The sequence below is a fragment of the Podarcis liolepis genome (genome assembly GCF_965112155.1).
Source record: "Podarcis liolepis genome assembly, chromosome: 7".
Classification (NCBI taxonomy): Eukaryota; Metazoa; Chordata; class Lepidosauria; order Squamata; family Lacertidae; genus Podarcis; species Podarcis liolepis.
This window is the reverse complement of record NC_139561.1, coordinates 67,066,684-67,086,069: the sequence shown is the minus strand read 5'-3', so window position 1 is coordinate 67,086,069 and position 19,386 is coordinate 67,066,684. Positions and strand designations below refer to the sequence as shown.

General features: G+C 44.6%; 2 protein-coding genes across 2 annotated transcripts; both read left to right on the top strand.

Moving 5' to 3' along the window:
- The first annotated feature begins 1,283 nt into the window (after positions 1–1,283).
- NR0B2 (nuclear receptor subfamily 0 group B member 2) lies at positions 1,284–6,342 on the top strand. Its single transcript, XM_083511332.1, has 2 exons — positions 1,284–2,002; positions 5,038–6,342. Exons 1-2 carry the CDS (start codon positions 1,480–1,482, stop codon positions 5,295–5,297), a joined length of 783 nt encoding a protein of 260 aa, XP_083367458.1. The 5' UTR covers positions 1,284–1,479; the 3' UTR covers positions 5,298–6,342.
- A 1,829-nt stretch (positions 6,343–8,171) lies between these two features.
- GPATCH3 (G-patch domain containing 3) lies at positions 8,172–16,216 on the top strand. Its single transcript, XM_083511969.1, has 7 exons — positions 8,172–8,558; positions 9,245–9,672; positions 11,255–11,435; positions 12,359–12,418; positions 13,695–13,816; positions 14,097–14,224; positions 15,920–16,216. The coding sequence occupies exons 1-7, from the start codon at positions 8,189–8,191 to the stop codon at positions 16,131–16,133; spliced, it is 1,503 nt and encodes a 500-aa protein (XP_083368095.1). The 5' UTR covers positions 8,172–8,188; the 3' UTR covers positions 16,134–16,216.
- The last annotated feature ends 3,170 nt before the right edge of the window (positions 16,217–19,386 follow it).

Genomic DNA, 19,386 nt, shown 5'->3' with positions numbered 1-19,386 from the left:
ACAGTGGGCTGTTCCACCCGTGCTCCCTGTGGTGCAAGCTGCAACCTTTCCCCTTTTTCCTAAGCTGACTACAGGCCATTGACCCCATTCATTTGCGCCCTGTGGCCATCCCATGACTGTTCGACTTTCCACCATGAGGCAACAGTATACAGTGTCCCTGTGCCATTGTGCTCTTTTGTCATCCTCTGAACCTTGGAATGGCCTTGGTTGTCTACCGACCCTTGCTGGCTGGCACACCACAAAGCTTTCACCTGTTTTGTGCCTGCAGAAATGTGTTTCTCTTCCTTGCAAGTCTGATTATCCTGTCTTCTATCCATTGACTTAGCAAGGTGTGACGAGCCTCATAGGACCAAAACCTCTGGGGTACAAGGGGGAGAGGTGCATGTCTTCCTTCCAAGAGCTCAGTGCATTTAGAATGAAAACGAGTAAATGAGTAAAAGTGACCAAGCAGTTCAATAGCTGCCCCTCCTAATGCTGTAGAGTAGTGTTGCTGTTGTGTTTTACCTGCTCAACTGTATGTTGCTTAAACATTACAAGGCTCCAAACACTTTATTCTACAGAAGAACTGTATTATTATTAACTGTAATCATTTTCATTTCAATTGTTTAAGACTTCATCACAGCCATGAACATTGCATGGCTTTCACTGGTATAGAATGAGGGGGCTGCAGTCGGACACTCATTTTCCCCGACACTTGTAGATGCAGTTGCGACCACCATTCATTTTCAGCCAAGAGCAGCAAAATCACTTGAGTCAGCCTCATGTGGAACCCAGACTTGCCCTTTTTTCTTTTAGTAGTAACTTACTGGCTCCTCCACCTCCCTTACCCCCTTCCTTTGTTATCAGCAAAGGGCAACTGTCTGAGTTAAACAAACAATCTGCAGATAACTTGACTTCCAGGTTGCTTGATCCAAGGTTAGAATTTTATGAGCTGTTTTGCCACTGGGCTGTGATCAGGATGTGTTGTGTGAACTCCTTGGCAGTGACCCCTGCCATATCCTGAAACCTGATTACACACCTGAAGCCTTGGTGCCTTGGTACAGGCTGGGTTAATGACTTTGTTTATACTGATAAGGGCAATCCAGATAAGGCAGCCCTCTGAGTCTCCTGGCTCTGGCTGGCACCTTCATTGAGAAAACCTTTTCTCTGTGCCACGTAGAGATGCTGCTTGCCCAACCAATTACTTTGGGACAGACTTGTTTTTCAATGAGCTGCTGCTACTCGTCAAAGGAAGGTCAAGGCTGCCGAAGGGGGGTGGTTTCATTCACCCTGCCAGGGGCCTTATAAGCAGAGCTGAGAAGCAACAGCCACCATTGCTGGAAGGACAGAAAGAGGGTGTGAAGCGAAGAGAAGGTGCCAGGTCCCTATAGCATAAAAGTGCCAAGAAGCTCTGCAACGGGACCGGACACGCTCAGCAGGACCAGATAAAGCATTTGCTCTTCCAAGCAGCGATCCTGCAAGCCGCCCTCCGACGTGGAGATGGAGTACGAGAGGTGTTCCTGCCACCACGAAGAGAACCAGAACGCCATCCTCTACACCCTCCTGAGCCAGAACCTGAGCCATCACAGGGGCAGCCACAGCCCTTCCCAGAAGCGTTGCTTGTGCCAGAAGCGCCGCACCGTCTGCCTCCAGACCCCTCAAGCCACCTGCCAAGCGGCGTCTGATGTCTTGGTGAAGACCATCAGCTTCATGAAGAACTTGCCTTCCTTCCAGCTCCTGCCTTGGAAAGACCAGCTCCTGCTGCTGGACAGCTGCTGGGCTCCCCTCTTCCTTCTGGGCTTGGTCCAGGAGATGGTGACCTTTGAGGTGATGGAGACCCCAGCGCCCAGCATGCTGGAGAGGATCCTCCTCGATGGCCCGTGTAAGAGGCAGGAGCTGCAGAGGGCGCAGCCCACCCTGGCCAGCGTTCAGCGTCTCCAGTGCAGCCTGAACTCTTTCTGGAGCCTGGACCTGAGCCCTAAAGAGTACGCCTATCTGAAGGGTGCAATTCTGTTCAACCCCGGTAAGTGCCGCTGGACCCTCACATAGCAAAGGAGCCCTTTGTAAAGGCCATTGCTTTTCATTGACAGTAGAATAAAAGGGCCAGAATCATAACAGTGCATGTTAGGGATGTGTTTTCCATAGACTGCATTCTGAGTCAAGAACTTTGAATCCATTTCATCATAATGCATTTTTAGCCAATTATAGGGGTAAAAAAATGATTCTTGTTAAAGCTGTAATAAAAGTTACAAATACCAAAAAACATCAAAGTAAAATATGTCATGAAAAAAAGTCATAAGTGCAAAGAGAATGAAAATACAAGGCGGGGAAAGAAAGCTAAAGAAACAATGGATTATGTAAAATATTCCATGGTGGGATACAGATTCGTATTTACACAAAGCATATAAAGCGTCACCAAATAAAATTACATATAAATCACAAACAACCACCAAAGAGATGTGAAGTCTGAGGGTTCTGCATCAGCCCTGGTGGTGTGTATCTTACGGGTCTTTTTTTCTGAGATGGAAATAGACATGACTTTTTTGAGGCATGAGTCCAAACAGTAGCAAGATGCATCCTCCCATCCTTAAGAAATTAATGAGTGACAGTAAATATAAAAATTGTTTACAAATAAGATCAGTATTGGCATAATCAAAAATACATTAAAAATAGATTTTAAAAATATTTCCGAAACAAGAAGCATCCTGTGTACCAGTAGCAAACTCTTTTCTGCAAGTGTGGGTCCTTGCGCAGTCAAAACAGAACCACCTACTCACCAGAGGTGAGCGATTAACGGACTTTGGAGAACCTTAAACTGCAGAAGTAAACAAACCCAGAGGGAGACAGGCTCAAGTGGGACCCCTGAAACATTCAAGTGGGAAGTAATTATGCTCAGGGAACACAGAGCCCTGACTGACAGAGGGCATGGGAGAAAGGACGATGTGGTGCAGTGGTAAGTGTGTCAGACTAGCACCTGGGGGACCAGGGGTCAAATCCCCAGTTGGCATGAAGCTCACTGGGTGACCTTGGGCCAGTCACTGCCTCTGAGCCTATCCTACCTTACAGGGTTATTGTGGGGGATTAAATGAAGAGGGGGGGAACCATGTTTGCTATCTTGAGCTCCTTGGAGAAAAAGGTGGGATATAAATAAATAATAGAATTGAGGTTTGTTGGTTGGCTGTTTTTAAGAGCCCATGGCTGGTGGGAACCCATGCTGCAGCATTTGGTTGTGTGTCCCACTTGTTCTTCCTTGATAATATCCATGCATCAAAAGAAGCATAACCTTAAAGGAGAACTTCTTCCATCTATGAGAGAAGGGAGACTGCTTCATTTAAGATGGTGCTTGCAAAATGCAGTCTTCACACATGCCTGTTTCTGGTGGCTTTTTGAAAACAAAATCTTTTGGTTAATTAAATGGATCCACCTTTTTAGTTGATCCTAACTTTCTTTTTATCAAGGAACCAGTGCAACCTTAGGTTTTCATGCTAGAAATGAACAAGTAGTTCATATTCTAAGCAAGAGCATTTTCCTAGGGTCTGGATGAATCCTCACTGGCAAAAGATTATCACAGACCTTTCTGCTACAAAGTGGTGGAGAGCTCCAGGCTGCTTTTGCTGAGTTGGTTTCCTTTGAAGAGGAGAGTAGCAGATACACAGAGTGCTTGTTTTTAAAATCCTGTTGTTTACCGATGTACAATTGCGCAGTCACGGGCATGGGGGAGGGAGAGGGAAAATCACACAGCGGGCTTGTATCCAACTATGCCATAGAGCACACCTGTTGGAATAAATGGATTTAAGTTAATCGTGTCTATTGATTTCAGTGCTCCTCCTCTGAGTATGAGGTAAGATGGAACTAGATTGCACCCAATTTACCTGCTTCAAGAACTTGGGGTTGAAGCCAACTAAGTTTTGCTCAGAGAGAGAAAAAATTGCCCAGAGTAGATTCGCTGAAATTAATGGTGCTAAGTTTGTCATGCCCATTAATGTCAGTAAATGCTATAAGTATGCCAAACACTGGATATTGCATTGACATCCTGTCCTTCCTTTAGAAAGTTTAGGGTTGTATATATGGTTCTCCCCACCTTATTCTCACAACAACCTTGTGAGGTAAATTGGATAGTGACCGACTGGTCCCAGATCACCCAGTGAGCTTCAGAGATGAGAGGTGTTTTGAACCCTAGTCTCCCAGGTTCTAATCTGGCATTTTAACCACTGCTGCTTGGCTTAGGACACAGGGTTGTGCCCATGAAGTTTTACTGGACCAAATTACTCTGCCCCAGTGTGGTTTTTAAAAAATTAAGGGTGAGAATTTGTTGCTTCTTAAGAGTGCCTGAATTCTGTTTCTTGAAATGGCTGGCACACATTCCCCATTCCTGCTCTAAACACTATAGCACAGCACTTCATTTTTTTCTCCAAAAAATGATAGCTAGGCTTGTAGCCTTCATGAAACCCTCCACTCTAAGCTCCTGAGTTACTGACAGCTGGTAGAGATTAGGTTCTGAGTTTCAAGGTAGAGAAAGCATTCTAGAGCATGTTGATTCTGAATTGGCTTGGTGGCGAAAACAAGAGCCCTGTCAGCCAGCAACAATGTTCTGATGAAATCATCCAAGTGAGTCCACTTGAGTGCCCTTTGTTTCTTCTGCATTTCCCCCCTGCTTCTAGGGCCCAATGCACTGTATCACAACACTTTGATCAGTCATAGCTTCCCCCAAAGAATCCTGGGAAGTGTAGTTTGTTAAGGGTGCTGAGTGTTGTTAGGAGACCCCTAATCCCCTCACAGAGCTACAGAGTGGTTTAACAGTCAATCCTTCTTCCCAGGGAACTCTGGGAATTTTAGCTCTGTGAGGGGAAATAGTGGTTTCCAAACTCCCATCACCCTTAACTACAGCTCCCAGGATTCACGGAGAGAAGGCATGATTGTTTAAAGGTGGTATGATGCTGCTTCAAATGTGTAGTGCAGACGGGGCCCAGTATTGAAGTGTTCAAATCATTTGACATTTTCACAGAGCCTGTGAATAATCTGAGTTTCCTCTTCTCTCTCCTCTCTCTCTGCTCCCAGACGTGCCTGGTCTTAAGGCTTCCTCGTACATTGAGAGCCTTCAGCGAGAAGCTCAGCGAGCACTCCAAGAAGTCATGACCTTTCTCCACCCAGAGGACCAAGGCCGTTTTGCCCATGTCCTGCTGATCTCCTCCTCCCTGAAATCCATCCCTCCTGCCCTCCTCACTGCCCTTTTCTTCCAACCGGTCATTGGGAATGCAGACATTCTGGAGCTACTGACAGAAATGATGCTGGCGAGAGAGCTCCCTTGGCCACAGTGACTCCAGTGGGGTTGGCTCCCAGGTCACCCACCACATGCTCAGCTTTGCTCCAGTTTCCAAGTGGCAGTGTGCAGTTCATCTGGATTGTGCAGTGGGAGAGAGAGCCTGCCTCCTAGTGATGACTTTTCAGACAAAGGGGCTACTGGATGGCAGATCGTAGAATACAAAGGAACGTACAGCCTTCCATTAGGGAGTGAGGCAGCCATCTCAGGCAACAAGTGGGGGGTGGGGACACAGTGAAGAAATATAGTGCTTTGTGAGCCCTTCAGGCTATCCTGTGCCCCTAAACTAGCTTGTCCCATCACCAGTGCTGAAATAAGATTCAACTGCTAATCCAATGAGCTGCTTTTTGCAGAAAGGTGGTGGGCAAGCATTTTGTCCTTCATCTACAGCAGGAAAATGTGTTGATCTGGCCCTGATTACAATCAGTGGTGCAGTTCAGGAATGTTAGTCTGTGGGCTCCAATGGTTTTACAGGAGGCGGCCCCTCTCTGCTTTAGATTGTATTATGTATTAAATCTCTTCAGAATGTGATGAGCCAGTCCTGCTGTGTTTGGGAGGAGGAGCACTAGCCCAATCTGTTGAGTGGACTCCTAGTCCACTGCCTGCAAAGTCCTGGCCTGATCATACTACCATTTAAAGCCCAGCCTTGAGAGCTGCTGTTCCTGTAACCAAAGTATTTAGTTGGAACATAGTTTCTGTGACTGGTGGTTCTGTCTATTTCTCTTCACCCTTTGCTTGCCATGACATTCAGAACAGCTTTCAGAAACCGTAATTCCTCTTGCCTGCTATTCATCACACTATCCATATAAAAGCTGCCCTCCCTGATTTCGCTAGACTCCAGCCTACCCTCACATGTAGTGCCCATTTGCTCCAGTTTGTAGTACACGGGATGAGACCATCTTGGCATAAACTTTGGGTGTCAGTATTTTGTAGATGGATGCTTTCTTGTAATTTGTATGTAAAAATAAGATGTGCTAAGTTATTATTTTTTAAAAAACAACAACACCTCAACAATGAATAAAATGTTTTTGCAGTTTGGACAATTGCTGATGTCATTTTGAAGACTGGAGGGATTTGGGCTGATCAATAGTTTAACACCAAGGGATAATAAAGATATTGTATCCAAATCTGTTTCTTATCAAATTTTAGAGCAATATATGTCTGTTCTGGAATTCACACATCATCCACAAATGTTCCACTTAGGCTGCCCAAATCCTTCACCAAATGTTCATCGGTAGAGACACCATAGTTGACTACAGCATGTTGCTTGTCCACACTACATGACTGCAAACCAGCTCACCGTCTCCTTTTCTATCAAAAATCATAACAGAACCTGATTGCATTATAAAGTAGACCATATGTACAGCTGAGGGTGCCAGGTTCTGCATGTCTCCTGAGAGTCTGTAGTGATTATATTTCCAACAAAAGATGCTATCACCATGTGCTGAGCTATCCTATATGAATCACGCTGAAAGGAGAGAGACTCCATGATTCTAACAGCACAGTATTGGCACAGGTACATCTAAGCAGTTTGGGTGACATATCATTCATGACGGTGGCATCTAACTTATCCCCACACTCAAGCACAGGTAGAGTAGCTTAGTTATCTCTTCCCATTTCCATATTGTGTACTTTCCAGCTGTACCACGGGACACCCAATTTTTTCATTGTGTGTTTCCATTGCAGATGCATATTGAATGTCTCTGAAAGATACTATGTATCTATTTGACTAGTAGAATGCCAACTTGCTGCCCTTGGTACTGAATGTAACCTTACCATATACAGTCAAACCTCGGTTGTCAAACGTAATTCATCCCGGAAGCCTTTTGGCTTCCAAAATGTTCGACAAACGAGGTGTGGCTTCCGATTAGTTGCAAGAGCTTAGTGCACTCAAGCAGAAGCCATGTCAGATGTTCGGCTTCCGAAAAACATTTGGAAACCGGAGCATTTACTTCCGGGTTTTCAGCGTCCGGGAGCTGAAACATCCCAAAATGGAGCTATTTGGGAGCAGAGGTTTGACTGCACACTAGTGACCTGGAGGAACTCAATTTCAAGTTTGTAAGTGTAAAAATATGTATTTTCTAAGTGTTTTGCATATGTTTAAGCTAAAGTTCTACACTTTTTTAGCAGGCTGTACTTTCCTCCAAGCCAATAGAAGTGGCAAGATGGCATGCTTTTCTTGCTTCTCCACTAACACTATGAAAAAGAAAGTGTAGCTAGTTCTAATTTATAAGTATATGCCAGGGAATGACTGGGTAGTTTCTTCCCCACTCCCTACAAAATTAAATCTGTACCCAGGAATTTGATCAGTGGCAGTTTTATATTTTTAAATTGAACTATGAGATGCTCCCCCGCCATCGTGGCAGGACTCCTGTGCCTATTTATAGGCAGAAATTCAACAGCTGCACCATTTCCCATGATGAGGGTGAAGGGAAGCTGCACCTGTCGAATTTCAGCCTGTTCCGCAGCTGCTAAAAGGACAAAAAAAATGTGCGTAGCAGCCACCATTTAGAGCTCCAATATGAAAGTTTAAAAGGTGGACGCCAGACGCAAAGAGGGTCCAGCCGCTGCCACACTTCAGCCTCAAGATCATGTGGTTAACTGGAGAGGGACCATAGAGACGATGAAAAGAGCAAGCTCGAGCTCCCTCCGTCCTGGCCACCAGAAGGGTGGCGCTAGCGAAGCAATATCTCTAGGATCGAAGACAGGATCATAGAGACTAGTGGGTCGCTCTACCCATTGGCACGTCTATGTTTGGCACGTGACTCTAACAGTGCCTAGCCCTTTTCATCTCTGTGGTCTATGATTGGCATCGTCGGGAAAGGAGCCTGGCGTGACGCCATTACCTTGCGCCGCTGACACGGTCATACTCCGGCTCCAGCTCACGTGATGCGCTTCCGGTGTTGCAAGATGGCGGTCCCCACCACTGACAATCCTTCCCTCCAGCCCGGCGGCCGATATTGCCTTATCAGTTGCGTTCCGGCCCAGCTTCGCTCCACCGATCTCCGTTTCTACTTCAGCCAGTTCATCGAGGCCGGTGGCTTCCTCTGCTTCCATTACCGCCATCGCCCTGAACGCATAGAGGGGCCGAGCGCTCCTTCCCGGCCAGGCCCGACCTGCTGCTGCCTGGTGGCGGTGAAGCCCGGCTGGTCCCGCCGCTTGGTCCGTATGTACTCGGGAAAGCGCTGGATCGACGCGCAGGGAGAGACGTTGCCCGGCCGGTGCCTTATACGAAGGGTTCGGGTTTCCTTTGACAAAGGTACTGAGAGGCAAGAAGGAGAGGTGCTGGGAGTGGTCACTGCATTTACCTTTGATACATTTGAGCTTTGAATAAAAGCATTATGGATGGTACTTACTGCGTTTTATAGCATTTTGGGCCCATTGATTTCATTTCCTCCCGCCATTTACAAGTCAATGAGAGGGTGTCTTTATGTATCTAACGAATTTGGCTTTAGCCCATTACAGTGGTACCTCTGGTTACGTACTTAATTCGTTCTGGAGGTCCGTTCTTAACCTGAAACTGTTCTTAACCTGAAGCACCACTTTAGCTAATGGGGCCGCCTGCTGCTGTTGCGCCGCCGGCACACAATTTCTGGTCTCATCCTGAAACAAAGTTCTTAACCCGAGGTACTATTTCTGGGTTAGCAGAGTCTGTAACCTGAAGCGTATGTAACCTGAAGCGTGTGTAACCCGAGGTACCACTGTACAGTTTATGGCCACATCAGAACTGTTTGTCTTGTAAATAGAATAAGACTTTTCATGTGTGTTTGCTGTAATAGATGGACTCTGCTGTCATTCTGGGAAACACTTTGTTCCTTTTGGCTGGGGAGAATAAAATGAGGCTGAAGCAAAGATATGTACCGTAAGTGGTATACTGATGTAATACAAGTTGGTGGATTACTGCTAAGTGATTTTTCTTGCCCCTTGTGCTTATAATTTTTACAGATGCTGAAACGCTCTCCTATAAGACTAAAAAGGAGCTCCGCACATCCTCAAATGAAACTTTCACTGAGGATGATTTAAAACGGCTTCCTGAATTAAACCCACCATCTTTCATGCCCTGTGGGAATGTGGGAACTCCTTTGAGTGTCTTTTTAGATCTCATTAAAGCCTGCAGGATGCCTTCTCGTGCTATCAAGAAGCTGCGGTTGCAGTTTCCCAGAACTGGCTCTTCTCGCAGGTATGGAAATGTACCATTTTCATATGAAGAAACCGAGACTATTGTAGAAGAGGAACGAGTTTACACAGCTTCAGGAGAGGAGATAACAGAAGGGGGAGACCTATCAAGAGTGAGCACGGCCAATCAAGGCAATGGCATGGCAGAGAGATACTTGAATGATCCTGAGAGTGAAGCAGAAGCTCAGTTGGATGATGTAAGTAGTTGTTTTTTCTAATTACACAATGTCATGCTATGTGCTTATAGATATTTTAGAGATGTAATTATATTATTTTGTAAGGAAGAAGGAAATGTGCTAATACTTATTCATCCTTACAAGTTGGGAAATATGTCATTTTATGAATCTGAAAACTAATGTGACCCACACAAATGAGCCTATGGACTGCATTTTTAATCAAGGTTTTCCCATTCTTCAGGGTAGCAGCTACCCATAATGATAATGTTAGGTAGAAAAGTTGTGCTGGAATTCTTGTACTCTAGCTGAAAATTTTATTTTACTCATTAAAACCTCAGAATTGATGATCTTCTGGGAGAATCAAAACTGTTAATTCTGACATTTTGTAATGTCCCCCTTATTCATTCTGCCAAGCTTGCTTTTATTCTAACTGTATAGTTCCATTAGCCCATCACACTGCAGGGTAGGTGCTTAACTGGAAAATACTTTGTAACCAAACTGAGGCTATGGCAAGGGGGTGGGGGTTGACTGGTTTAATATGAAAACTAGTTCAGTGTTTCCCAACCTTTTTTGGGCAAAGGCACACTTGTTTGATGAAAAAAATCTCGAGGCACACCACCATTACAGCCCCGTGACGTCAGCGCGCAGCGTCACGCCGGGAGGGACGCACGAAAGTCTAAGTTTCAATTTTTTTCCCTCCCCCTTGCCGGGGAACCTCCAAGCTTTGGGGGTGGGGGGGGGAGGAGGCAGCAAAGCGAGGCAGGAAGGAGAGCGCGGCTTGGCTGGGTGAGCTTTGGCAGGGCAGGGAATGAGAGCCGCGAGGCGGGCGCTGTGGACGGAGGCGCTGCCCGCCGAGCTCGCAGGCAGCCAGGCAGGCAGACGGCGAGAGCCCCGCACTGGGCGGCCTCTCCTCGCCGCCCCGCCTCTCGCCGCCCGACTCGCCCGCCTCCCTCCAGGCAACATCTCGCGGCACACCAGGCAACATCTCGCGGCACACTAGTGTGCCGCGGAACAGTGGTTGAAAAACACTGAACTAGTTCATAGCCAAGGGTGACTGCTTTGCACTAAAGGAACCTATGGTCTCTTAAGATGCAAATTGTATATACACATGCATGGTAGAGAAAAGGGTGATGGGAGGAAAGTATGGTAAAAGAATGCAAGTAAGATACTAACAATAGAGATGAGATGACCAACAGATAAGATCTTGTTACTACCCAGCCTGGTTCCAGTCCCTTAAAAACCTTTTACTGCTTGTTAAAGATCTCTCCACATTTTGGATCTATTGGCTGGGTGCATAATGATAACTTTATGGCATTCATTAAACCATAAAAAATGTTTAAAAACAGTGCCCTTCACAATGAAGGGTCTTGGCAGAACTATAGCGAGTCCATAATCATACATACAATAAGCTTCTAAAAACCAGTCTATTATGTTTCTGTGCTCCTAATTTCTCCGTCTCCAGAAGTTCAAGATGAGTTCTGTCTGAGCAGGCCCTTAGCAGTGAGCTTATTACAACTAGGCCCAGTGAAACTGAGGAAGTGGGCAATGAGGGGAAACTGGCCTAAACCTTTGCTGAATTTGCCCCCCCCCCCTTCTGCTACAGGATGACGATGACAGATGCGAAGAGTGGGAGCGGCACGAGGCTTTGCATGAGGATGTCACCAGCCAGGAGCGCACAAAGGAACGTTTGTTTGAGGAGGAGATTGAACTGAAGTGGGAGAAGGGGGGTTCTGGGTTGGTCTTCTACACAGATGCGCAGTACTGGCAAGAAGAAGAGGAAGGAGGTAACTGAACAACACATCCTGGGTTTGATTCTGCCTTGTTGCTGAGAACTGGGATAGAGTGTGCATCAGCATAGTCTTTGTGAACTCACGGCCCATCTCCAGATAGACAATTTGCAAAACCCCTCTTTAATAAGACATGAAAATGTCTCGGGACTGGTCTGAAACACTTTTCTGCAAAAATATCAAGAACATAGCCATACTGTTTCCTGGCATACTTCTTCTCTTGCTCTCTACTGGAGTCTGTCACTTCTTCCCCTGATATCTCTTGCTGTTCTGTTGTTTATCCTCCAAGGGTCCAAGTCCACTGATATCTTTCCCTGCCCCCTTTCATTGACCACTGTGTGTTTTTTACTTGCCTTCCTGGTGCACGAGGCCTCTGCTCTTCCTTTATTCCCCATGTCCTAAACATAGAGCATGAAAACCCAGATGGCACTGGCAAGAATAAGGTTCTTTTCGCTGCTGCTGCTGCTGCTGCTGCTACAGTAGGCCCTACAAAGAATTATCCAGGGCAGTTCTATCCTCAGTTCAGCATGTTTGCTAAATTGGTGAAGTGGTCAAGAGGACCTAATAGATTAGGTCATGGTGATTATAAGGGGAATCTTCAAAGCTACATTGGGGTTAATAGTTATGTCTGCAGTAAGCTCTCTGAAGAGAGGGCTTTCTCCCCATCTCTAAGTATTAGTGAGAGCTGCTTGTCCTGGAATAAATCCCTGTACAAAAGGGGAGGAATGGGGCTGAGATTTTTAGGATGCTGAACTCTAGATCTGTGTTCATCATGTCCTGCATAGAATTAATCCTGCAGTCTTTGGGTGTGAAAGAGGAGCATGACCGTAATGTGGGAAAGGCGAGGATGATCTTAATGTAACACTCATCTGCAATGAGCTAATACATCCTGCTTGATGTCTTAACCTTTCTTTTGGCAGATTTTGATGAGCAGACAGCGGACGACTGGGACGTGGACATGAGCATCTACTATGATAAAGGTACGTGAGCTAAGGGTTGTTGATCTGTGATGCAAGGAATGGACAGAACCTAAACTAGTGTCTCATGCTGTACTTGAGGCTGCTGTTAATGCGTTTTGGAGGCTTTAGCTTCTGCAACTACTTGGCTTGCCTTCCTGGCCTACGTGGGGCATCACAAACATATTGTACTAGGGCTCCAGCATTTCCACTGGCACCCTTCAGTCTTCCAGACGCAATTCACAAGGTGCTGGAGCTTGTGTGTGTTTGTGTTAGTCATCCTGCTATGCTATGGTCAGATTTCAGAGAACCTGCTCTAGTGTCAGTTGTAATATGACAAATCGTCATAGCTGCTATCCTGCCCCAGTATGTGGGCTTAATAGCCTTCCCCAGTCTGGTGCCTTCCAGAGGTTGGACTACAGCTCCCATCAGCCCTGATCAGTGTGGCCACAAATTATGGGTGTTGGATATTGTAGTGCAGCAGCATCTGAAGGGTGGCAGGTTGGCTTGCAACATCATACGTACTCCTCTACCCTGGTTGGCACCTTCCTACTCCAACCTCTGAACAGGAAGCAGTTCCTTTCTTCACCACCACCCCTTCCAATCCCTGTTTAGAATTGCCTACCTCATAATTTTGGTTTTTAAAAATGAATGACAACAAATTCACCCCAAAATGGATTCCCACTTCCTCCCAAGCAAGTGAAACTGTTCCAGATTAGTAAAATTTGCAAAGCTTTTACTTGAGCCCAGCATAACAGGTATTAGTCTCTCATTGTGGTTGCTAAGGCTAAAGATGACTGAGAGGGGAAGGACTCGCTTTATGCTATCAATGCCCCTTGTTGTTTAAAATGTTTATATGCCACTTTTCAAGGCAACTAACAAAAAATCAGCAGCGCTTAGTATAACAGAAACAGTTCAATCAATCAGTCAATATTTATTTTGATCACAGGCCAGAAAGTGACAGAAACAGTTAAAAAATGTGGTGGCTATATTAAGGTGGCAAAGCTGCAATGAAGAATTTGTGGTGGTTGCTCTTACAGTCTCTCTCTTAAAAAAGAGATTCTGGACCTATGAACATCTGAAGCTGTTTTACACTCAGGCTCTTTGTCCACCTAAGCCCAGTATTATTTACTTGACAGGAAGTGGCTCTGTGAGGTCTCTGTTATAGTCCTTTCCCAGATCTTTTGCCTGTTCTCTTTTTAAACAGAGATGAACCTGGGCCTTCTGCATACACTTGCTCTGCCACTAAGCTCAGGTCTTCATGGGGAGACAATGATAACAGGGTTTCCATTCATTCCAGATGGTGGTGACAAGGATGCTCGGGATTTGGTCCAGATGCGGTTTGAGCAGAGACTCCGGGATGGTTTGGAAGATGGGTCTGTTCTGAGCCAACAAATTGGAAACTTTGAAAAATACACCAAGGTAAGAATAAAAAAATGGAAGAGCATAGAAACGTCTGAACTTATTTTGATTTGAAAAATCCCTATTGTAAGAGCCTGGGGATCTGAACTGCGTTAGTACTTTTAATACAAAGGGTAGGGGGTTGTTGTGCTGTATTGGTTCTGCTGATAATGGCCCTTTTTTTGGGGGGGGTGCCAATCATTCTCAATCTGGTTCTAGTGCTAGGTGTCCTCAGCAATTGCCTCTTTGTTCTGGAATTGATAGAATAATCTCTAAAGTAACATGTTTTTTTCCTCCCCAGGGTATCGGCAGGAAAGTGATGGAGAGGCAAGGCTGGACTGAGGGTCTTGGGCTGGGAAGCAGCAACTCAGGGATGACTGAAGCACTAGACAACGAAGGCCAGAATCCCAAATGCAAGAGGGGCTTGGGGTAAGTGAAGAGTGTCCTTTTAAAATACATGCAGTCGAGACATTCAGCCTCTCCACCTATATAAAATAAATAAATATAATAATATTTATTTATTATTACATTTATATCCCACCTTTTGTTCAAGGAGCTCTAGGTGGCATGTATGGGTCTTCCTCTCCCCCTTTTATCCTCACAGCAACCTTGTGAGATAGGTTAGGCTAAGAGACACTTGTTGTGGGGGATTTGCACCTGGTTGTTTCCAGTCTTGGTTCAAAACTAACCACTACAGTACACTGGCTAAGGGAGAGTGACTAGAAATGATGGTAAGAACAGGCAGCCACCTAGGACCCAGGAACTCTGCTCTTTTCTCACCCCTTTCCCCTCCTCAACACAAAACACTGGAATTTGGGGCAAATGTTGCCTCCATGTTTTCCAGTCTGTTTTCACAGCCCTCTCATGAGCCAAACACTTAGATCATAACTCAAGTGAGGAATTCCTTGTCTGTAGCATTTCAGAATGATTTCCCCATGGACATCTTTCATGAAAGCAAGAACATTTCTTCAGGCCTGTTGTGTTTTGTTTTTTAACACACCTTTTCTAGTAAGCCTCTTGCTCATCTTGCATCTGCTCTGAGCAAAGTTTTCATCTTTTAAATTCTGATCATGGATTCCACGAACATATGGTCAAATTAAATTCCCGTTCACTCTGCTGTGTCTCTGAAGACTTTGTTTAAAGCATTTTAATCCCACTCTTCAGCCAAAAAAGGCTCCCAGGGCAACTTACAGAGGTTGATAGGACAGTCCCTGCCCTCATATGTACCCTGTGAATGACAAAGGGACTGGGGAAGCGAGTCAGTGCAATCTTTTCTAGAGTTCTTGTAATGACCTGCAGCATGCGTTTCTAGGAGAGGAGAAGTCAAAAGTTACTTGTCTTTCAGCAGAGCTAATGTAGAGGCCCTGCAGTCCCATATTCATCCCTCTATTTTTATTTTTATTTTTTATTTCATTTCAATACTGTACTGCTTTATATTTTTAAGAAAAGAATCTCAAAGCTGTTTAGAACCTACATTAAAACATCAACTAAAACAACGCAAAATAAAACATTAGAGAAGAAAGTCAAATATAAAGTAAACATTCAAAGCAACATAATTAACAGAAAACTAAAATATTATCTTAAAACATTTCACAGTAAAACATTACAAAGGAGGTCAACTACAGAATGCACATTCAATGCAGCAGAGTTAACAAAAAAACTTTAAACATTTCAAAAGGAAACATTACTAAAGGAAATCAAATATAAAACACACTTTTAAAATAGCATAATTGGCAAGCAAATAAAATATAAGTATAGAGCAAATCTGCTGCTGTTGCTTTCAATCCTTCTGGTGGTAGTTCATGGCAGGTGATGGCTGTAAAAGCTCAGGCTCGATGATCTGGTTCTGTAGTAAGAGAAAGTCAAGGTAGTCTTTGGCTTTTTCAGCAGCCTCTAGCTGGAGTCAGCCAGGGCCCCGCCCTCCCAGTCCACCAGTCCAGGTGAGAAAAGACCTGCATGGCAGAGAGCAGGTCTTCCAGCTTCACAGCCAAGAATGGCTGCTGTAGATGATAACTAAGGCAGGAGCCTGGTGGTCTTCCTGCAAAGCTGATGTAGGGGCTTTGCAGTCCAGTCTCTCTCCCTGTGCCTGATGGAACCTTTCTTTCTTTTATTGCTTTTCTGTAGGTACCATGGTGAGAAGCTCCAGACTTTCACCAAGCCCAAGAAGCCTCGTGGGGACAACAGCATCCTCATCTCCACCATCTATGATGACCCATATCCTGTGGATGCAGAAGAGCAGCTGCTCCGGCGCCAGCTACCAATCAGTATGAAGCATCGCCAAGATGTGGCATTTGGCCATGCCATGCATGGTGTTCATCACAATTCCAGTTCCTCATGAAGGGGCTGCTAGCCAGGAATGGCTTTCGGACTATGTTGCAGCAATGTTTGCTTTTGCAAATAATTTTTTTTTAATTAACAAAAGTTGCCAAATAAAGGGCAAAATGTTTAGTATTTATTATTTAGGGGTTTTTTTATCAATATGGGTGCATCCTGGTGCTTGTAAGCTAAAATTATTTTTTTTTTTATAATAGTTTTTTTTATTGCTTTTTTCCAGGGTAGAAAATACATCATCAATAGCACAACAAAAGCGGTTTTACAGAAAAGAAAAGAAATTATAGAAAGAAAGAAAAAAGTTCACTTTTTCACATCAATTTTCATAATCAACCAGACTTCCCCACGTCCTCCATCCCCTGCTTTCTTTACAATAAAAATAAACAGCAAATTAATACCTTATTTCAAATGTTTTTGTGTTTTCATTTAGTTATATAGTCCACAATTTATGCATTTCTAAATCTTAACTTAATTTCCATCGTTTACCAATTTCAATACTGAAGCATGTTTTTCCAGAACACTTAGCAAATTCTCAACATTCATGTAACTTATAATGTTTTTGTAAATAGTCCTTAAATTTTTTCCAGTCCTCTTCCACTGCGTCTTCTCCCAGATCTCGGATTCTGCCTGTCATTTCAGCTAATTCCATGTAGTCGATCAGCTGCGAATGCCATTCTTCCAGCGTGGGTAGCTCCTGTGCCTTCCAGTATTTGGCTATAAGAATTCTTGCTGCTGTGGTTGCATATAAAAAGAAAGTTCTATCTTTTTTTAACACTCTCTGGCCCACAATGCCCAGGAGGAAGGCCTCTGGTTTCTTGTGAAAGGTGTATTTAAACACCTTTTTCAACTCGTTATAGATCATTTCCCAAAAAGCCTTCACCCTCGGGCATGTCCACCAGAGGTGAAAAAAAGTTCCTTCAGCCTCCTTACATTTCCAACATTTATTGTCAGATAAATGATATATCTTTGCAAGTTTGACTGGGGTCATGTACCACCTGTATACCATTTTCATAATGTTTTCCTTTAAGGCACTACATGCCGTGAATTTCATACCGGTGGTCCACAACCTTTCCCAGTCTTCAGACATAATGTTGTGCCCAATGTCTTGTGCCCATTTTATCATAGCTGATTTGACTATCTCATCTTGAGTATTCCACTTAAGCAGCAAGTTATACATTCTTGAAAGCACTTTCGTCTTAGGTTCAAGTAATTCTGTCTCTAGTTTTGATTTTTCCACCTGGAAACCAATTTTTTTGTCTTTTTTAAAAGTCTCTAAGATTTGGGCATAGTGAAACCAGTCTCGCACCTTTCCTTTCCTTGTAAGCTAAAATTAAAGGGTTCTTGCTTGTATTTCTTTTGGGTTGCCACAAGATCCGTGCTGCGTTACATCATGCCTAGCTACCAATGGCCTTTATCAAGAATAATGTCCTCCATGCTCCCATTGCTCTAATGCAGAGAACCATTCCAAGCAAGAAATAAGAGAGGAAAGCAGTGTTTGTAAGGGTTGGGGGGAGTATGTTGTTGCTGTGGAGAGTAGAGAGAAGTGGGACTCCTGGATGAATAAGTACAGAAATATCCACAACTTTATCAGTGGTGCGGTTTTAACCTTGCTGGACTGGGAGTAGTAAAATAACGTGGTCTATAATATTTCTTAGAACTTCTTCCAAGGAAGCATACACAGTGTTTTGCCATTGTATTGTCTCAACAACCCCATGAGACCTTAGAATCACTCCCAAAATGAGATCCATATTTGAGGAGTAATTTGAGGCCAGGTCTCCCTGCTCCAGGTCTGTGCTGGGTGGTGGTGAGCATCCTAAAGCCACCATGGATAACCTTAATGGGTTTTTATGGTTTATCCTGCCCTTCAAGTTCCTCAAAGTGGCCTGTGTGGTGTGTTCTGCTGCTCTCATTTTGTCCTTGCCAACAACCCTTTGGGCTTCTATGAAGAAAGTCAAGTTCTTCCATACAGCAGCTCTCACCACTTTGGAACATGATCTATGGATCAGATGCATGTCAGTTCACCTTCCACTAATCAGTGCATTTCTGTGTTTTTATTGAGTTCAGCCTTGAACCAATTGCTCAGCATTCCAGAGCTCAAGATTCTCTCGCCCCCAGGCATATATTATGTCTATCCCACTAACATTTTGCACTTGCGCCTTGTTTGTGTGTGGAGAGGGGAACACACCGCTGGTGCTAACTGGTGAATAAAGAAAACATTTATTGGGAAATAAGCTTGCAAAGCATAAAGAAACCCCTGCACTGTAGTATAACAAGACATGTAGAGCTTCAGAAAACAACAGGCCAGGCTTTTACCTTGCATGATAAAATCAGGACCAATGATTAAAGCTTGCAAACAATAATTACAATGTTGTTGCAGAAGGCAATGTCTGTATCTTTCACCCGCTGCTTAATTTCTAAAATGAGAAGCGTTGGGTTTCAAATATATCCCAGAAGTCAGCTCATACTGGTCCTGGCAGCCATTTCTGCACATGACTGACCAGGGTGATGGGAAGACATTCTACCCATGCTTAGATAATGAAGAAAAAGAGTTTGGATTTGATATCCCGCTTTATCAGTACCCAAAGGAGTCTCAAAGTGGCTAACATTCTCCTTTCCCTTCCTCCCCCACAACAAACACTCTGTGAGGTGAGTGGGGCTGAGAGACTTCAAAGAAGTGTGACTAGCCCAAGGTCACCCAGCAGCTGCATGTGGAAGAGCGGAGACGTGAACCCGGTTCCCCAGATTACGAGTCTACCATTCTTAACCACTACACCACACTGGCTCTCTTATTTGCATAGTTGCTGCACAGCTCCACAGCAAATTTGGAGGTTAAGCCCTAGTGAGTGCTGGCAAAAAGTCAACCCTGCCTAAGAGCCAAGGATGTAGCCTTAAATAATGACAGAGTGCCTATTGCAGGGGTCTGCAATGGCGTGCCCTTGGGCACCTATCCTTCCCAGTGGTTTTTCTTCTGGAGGTGTTGCCTGCTTTGTCATTATGTTTCACTGGTTTTGGAGAGAGTAGATATTTTGCCTGTTAAGTGTATCAGGTTTTGAGCATCACAATCCCACCCACTCCCATGTGATGTAAGTATTTGGTGGTGCCCATGAGTGTCTTACATTTCCCAAATATGCCACTGGTCTCAAAAAGGTGTCCCATTAGAATACAATTATTCCCACCGAATGGTCATGGAGAGTGGGGAGAAAGGGGGTTGAATACATTGAAGTGAGGATGACTGGTTACCCACAGTGTGTTTGGAAATG